Raw genomic sequence first — 5,111 nt, 5'->3', positions numbered from 1 at the left:
TGAACCAGGTTGTGCAGTCGTATTTGTTCCTTGGTGGCATTGCCTTTTCGGAACTCGTGGAGCAGCCCTCGCTTGAACTGCATAGCTCGCAATGGGATTTCGTCCTGGCCGCGGGGTCCAAATCGACCATCGATGGGGCAGAGGGGCTGCAGTCTGCAATCAAAATAGGAGGTATTTGTGAAAAAAGAATATCTCTTAAGGAAAGTTTTCCATCACACTCATGAAAACCTTTTGCAATGTAATGTCATGTGCCCATCTTTCAACTTTTATTTTATTCTGCCAGTGATTAAATTGTTTGCAGATAGTTTGATTATTTATTCTGGTATTTTGCTGTGATTTGTCTGAATAACTCCTAACTCCCCCCTTCTGCTCTTTTCAAGAACAGGCACTGCTGAATACTGTTCTTGGGGCTTCTTGGACCTTGCTTCACCTCCCCCATTGCAGATTACTTTGCGATTACTTGGGCAGTTTTTAAAGTATTCTAAGATTAATTTTGTTTGGTCATTTTGATCTGAAAATCCAGTTCATTTAAGTCGTCTCTTTCCAACACTTTTCCTATTCTAGCCTGAATTCTTTCCTGTGCTTCCCATTGTGTTGACTTTATTAGCTGTTGATCCAAAGCTGGCGTCTTTAGTGACGAGGAGCAAAAGGGATGAAAAACAGCTCTCTATGCATCACCTTTCAACATTTTCCCTCCTCTTTAGAAGATGCCTGGAGTTTTCCCCGGGACAGAATCAGGAAGACCAAGGTTCTGAATCAGGCATGATTAGCAAGGCACAGAAGGAACGGCAAGAAAAGATTTTTAAAATGCATATATTGCATCATTACATCAATGATTTTCTTGTCATCACATATGTGTCCTCCCACTGAACCTCATTTTGTGCCTTACTGTTTCTTCTTTTGCCCCTGCATTTTTGTGCTATTCTTTTATATTCACCTGCACTTATTTCACCTATTTTCCACTTTTCTAATGCTTCCTTCTTGTATTTGATGTCACTGAATGCAAGAAATGATTCAGTAAGAAAAATGTAAAAATTTTCTGCTACTAAAATGTCTGCTACTACAGAACCTTGAATAAGCTGTCACCTCCACTCCCAAATCAGCGCTTTGGTCATTATACAGCCCAATATTGCACTGAAGATGGAATTGGCGTGTAGAGAGAAATTCCAAAGTCCTTCAGAAAAATATCATTAATAATTATTTGGAGAGCCATGCTCTCCAAAATTAAGGATATGTAAGAACAAAGGTTGCCTAGGCAATTTTAATATGAGCTCGCTGTGCATATGTATTATGATACGGTTTTTAAATTACATGGCCACATGCTATTATTTTTTACAGGACCTCTGCCTCAGCCAGCATACCAGATGGGCAATGCTCATTAATAGCTGTTTAGATATTCAGTATTTATTCTCGTTTCTCAGCATGTGGCCCCTCACTGTATATTATTCAAACCCTGATTTCAGGACAGAATTATTTATTTCTTTATGGCTTTTCCATCCATCACTGTTTCCTTGATTATCCAGATGCTGAGAGATATAGCCTGTCCAGACAGAGCTGAAGAAACAACCCAGATGACATTGCTGGGTTCACATGAGCTCTAGCTAAGTCCTGCAGCCTAATTAGAAGGTGTGATGAGAAGTGAGTTCCTATTGTTATTTCTTTTCTCAAGTTTCCACTCTTCTTTTCTTTGCTCTCTGCCATCTGCTGAATAAGAGCCTGACTTGGTCACGAAGACTGAATCATTGCAATGCTGATGCAAACCTGCTAATTAAAAAAAAAAAAAAAAAACAAGCAGAAAGCAATGTCTTAACAATGGTATAATTTGGTCAGACTGTGGTGTGGCTGGTAAAACAGTCTTTCTGCAGCAGCGAGGTGGCAGTTAAAAGCATAAGAAACAGAAGCTGCAGTTGCTATCTCTGTTCTCCTCTTCCCTCTCCTTCTGTGTATTTGTTATTTGTTTTCAAGCAAAAAGGATTCCACAACAGCAGTTTCAGACCCATCTCAACTAATTTTATCTTTTTTGCTCAAAAAGACAGTTAGCACTGTCTTCAGTGTAACACAACAGCTTGTCAAACAGGGTGGTTTCCTTTAAGAGTAAATAAATACTCAAGATATCCTCTAGCCTAAGGGAAAAGATTGGATGTGGTTAAAAGTCCTTCCTCAACACTTTACATTTCAGATTTTATACTCTTTCTCCTTTCTTCTCTTTCTAAACAATAAAAAATATCCTTTAAAAGATCTTGGCAGTGGTGGTATTAAGCAGGCTGTCAGATCTTGGTAGTTGAATCCCCAGATGTAATTATTTACTGTTATATCGCAACACGTTAATATTTTTGATTCTCTGAGTCATTTTTTCTATTGCAATAACAGAGTCCTTTGCAAAGCAAGAGTATATGACTTTTATTATATCACTGAATTTGCTCTCCCAAAACAGGCAATTTCTCAAACTGCTACAGTAGAACTCCACAAATATTCTTCTTGAGAAAACCACCATAGAACAGTTCATCTCAGGGAACTATATTTTTGACAAATTTCAAAACAACTAAAGTACGCCTGGGCAATCTTAATGACAAGCAGCAGTGTTGTCTCTCCTGATCCAGAATACTTGCAAATTTGCTTCCAATGGAGGTGTCACAGTGGTGAAAGATTATGAGCCTGGGTCTAGCAGGAGAGGTTCAGAGCATCAAACTCAGATGCGGAGGCTCTCCGTACTGCCAATGAGAGAGTCAGGCAACTCAAAGATTGGTCCAGATCTTCTCAGAATTGCCAGGCACAGAATCTGAGCTTCCGCATGTGAAGCAGCTCCATGCACTCAGGATCTGAAGGACGGAGACCTCCCCTGGAGGGAAGTGCTCAGCTTATCGGACTTTATGACTCAATGAATCAGATAAGATAGTGGTAATTTCCCTTCGGGCCTAAGAAGTCTCAAAACATTCCTGTTGAAGAGTCTAATCTCAGGCTATTAAGTGTGGGCCATCCCCAGCTCTCTTGTTCAAATTGGATCTGCATAAATTAAGCATAAATGAATCTGGATTTCTTCCCGAACAAGTAGTTATTCCAACGTCTATTGAAGCCACTCAGTGTCCTTTTACTGACAGATTCACCAAGTTTGGACTGTGCCCTAGTGCTGAGACAGAAGAACATTTCCAGTTAATTCATCTGTGTCGCATCCTTTCTGTTGCTTCCTTCTCTCTCTCTTTCATAACCAGTCCAAATAAAGGGCTGCCTTTTAGCAGTGTGGTGTTTTTCACACCGGGTAATGCAAGAGAATTTTATTGCCATTGGAAACATTATATATGAAACCGGTGGAATTCACTGCTGCAGGAGGTCAGCGAGTCAAATACTGTGGCGAGATAATTTTATAGCCATCAGTAAATTCTGAAGATGTGCAAGCATAGATAATAGCATAAGGTCAATTAGATTTCATGCCTCTGAGCATAAAATGTACTTTTGCAGGAACCGGTAAGGAATTCTGCCTCCATTTACAGAATCACATTAGCCTCAGTGAAGTTTTCACCTCTGAAGCGTCAGAAATGCTTTGACCACCAGGGGAAAGAAGATACAAATTCTGGGGCTTAATTTGCAGTTCACTTGGTCCTAGCTGAGTACAGTCTCCCTCTTCTTCTGGAGTGGATTTAAGCAGCCGAAGAAGGCACTCAGTGACCTCAGATGGAGCTCAACATTACCTAGCAATGGACACTAGGTAGCTCTGTTTTCAATTCACTTTCCATGCACTGCATATTCACACAGCATTGTGTCACAATTTTGAACTCAACTAATATTTTCCATCATTTAAAAGAAGAACACTAATAGAGCATTAGTACTGACAAGCTGTCTAGCAGCTTCTGGAAATCTTGAAGTCTTGTTTCATTCATTCTTTTGAAACAGCTTTTTTTTATCCTGTCTTTGTGTAGCACCTACCAGAGCAATCCCAAGCCATTTTGAAGGTGACAGAAACATCAGTGTCAGTGCAGGTAGCACTACTATTGCACTGTCAATAACCAGTCAAAACTCCGTCTGGTCAAAAGTGCCAAATACTCTTTGATATACTCTGCTGGAATTCCTACTGCTCTCCATGAAATCACTTGCGGAGAAAACCCACTTATTTAGCACATTCTGCTCCAGAAAATACTGGCTAATTAATATAGTTAAAATTCTCAAACCCTGAAGCAATCTTTCAAGTAAAATAGTATTCAAAACTTGACGAGCTACTCTGCAGGCTCATACTTAATTTTAACTACCACTGTAGCACATTAATTGCTTGCTCGTAAATTTAGAAAAGATGATATATAAATACATCATAACTGTTTTGCTGAAAGTAGAGGTCAACACACAGATGCACACAGACAAAAATGAGCTACTGTAATGACATTTTTACTGGATGCTGTTTTATTTCTTCTCTGAAAACAAGTGCCAATGTGCTTAGAATACAAATGGACAGACAGAAATACTTTGACAGGGATGACCCGTGACTCTATTTTCCTACTCTCTTCTCCAAAGGAGAGGAAAGAAATGAAAACCAGTACTAGAGTAGACAATCTTTCTGTCTTTCTATACAGTAGACACACACACACACACAGAAAATCAGAACCTTTAAGCAAAAACTGAGACAATCTGAGCCCATTTATAATTAAGAGAGCAGCTACTTAATGACTTACCTATCCAAGCTCCCAACTCTGGCAACTAGATATAGGAGACTTCCAATAGCAAGGCTGCCTAGCACAAAGAGCTTCTGTCTCAGCAACGCCTGCTGTTTGAATAGCATGGCCCTCCATCAATCTTCAGGACTTCTTCAGTCTGCAGAGACAAGAACACTCATCAGAAAGCAATATGCAGGGTAATGTTTAATCAGTTGTTGCAAGTGATTAAGCCACACTTGCAAAATCTTTTCAAACTGCAAAGTAAGTAGTTAAAACTTTTTTGTTTGCTACTGTTTTTCTGTCCCACATGATAACACCAGGCAATGTATCTGGGATAGGGTGATAATTCTGGAAGTGACAGTTCAGCCCTCTGATAGCCACACTGTGGGTCTTGATGGCATAGAGACTTGTATGGTAATAGGATCTCTTGTCAGGTAAATACGTTTAGACTTTAAGCCCTTCAGAATCAGC

At 39.7% G+C, this 5,111-nt stretch overlaps 1 protein-coding gene across 1 annotated transcript in view; it reads right to left on the bottom strand.

The window, feature by feature from the left end:
- The window catches only part of HS3ST5 (heparan sulfate (glucosamine) 3-O-sulfotransferase 5), a 6,389-nt gene extending 1,589 nt beyond the window's left edge, over nt 1–4,800 (bottom strand). The window contains 3 exon segments of the mRNA XM_009585325.1: nt 1–2; nt 5–153; nt 4,659–4,800. The exon segment at nt 1–2 is cut by the window's left edge and continues 1,589 nt beyond it. Coding sequence (XP_009583620.1) covers nt 1–2; nt 5–153; nt 4,659–4,765 — 258 coding nt within the window. The 5' untranslated portion in view covers nt 4,766–4,800.
- Nucleotides 4,801–5,111: the final 311 nt, after the last annotated feature.

Source organism: Fulmarus glacialis, unplaced genomic scaffold (genome assembly GCF_000690835.1).
Source record: "Fulmarus glacialis isolate BGI_N327 unplaced genomic scaffold, ASM69083v1 scaffold45699, whole genome shotgun sequence".
Lineage (NCBI taxonomy): Eukaryota > Metazoa > Chordata > Aves > Procellariiformes > Procellariidae > Fulmarus > Fulmarus glacialis.
This window is presented reverse-complemented; position numbering and strand designations above follow the sequence as displayed.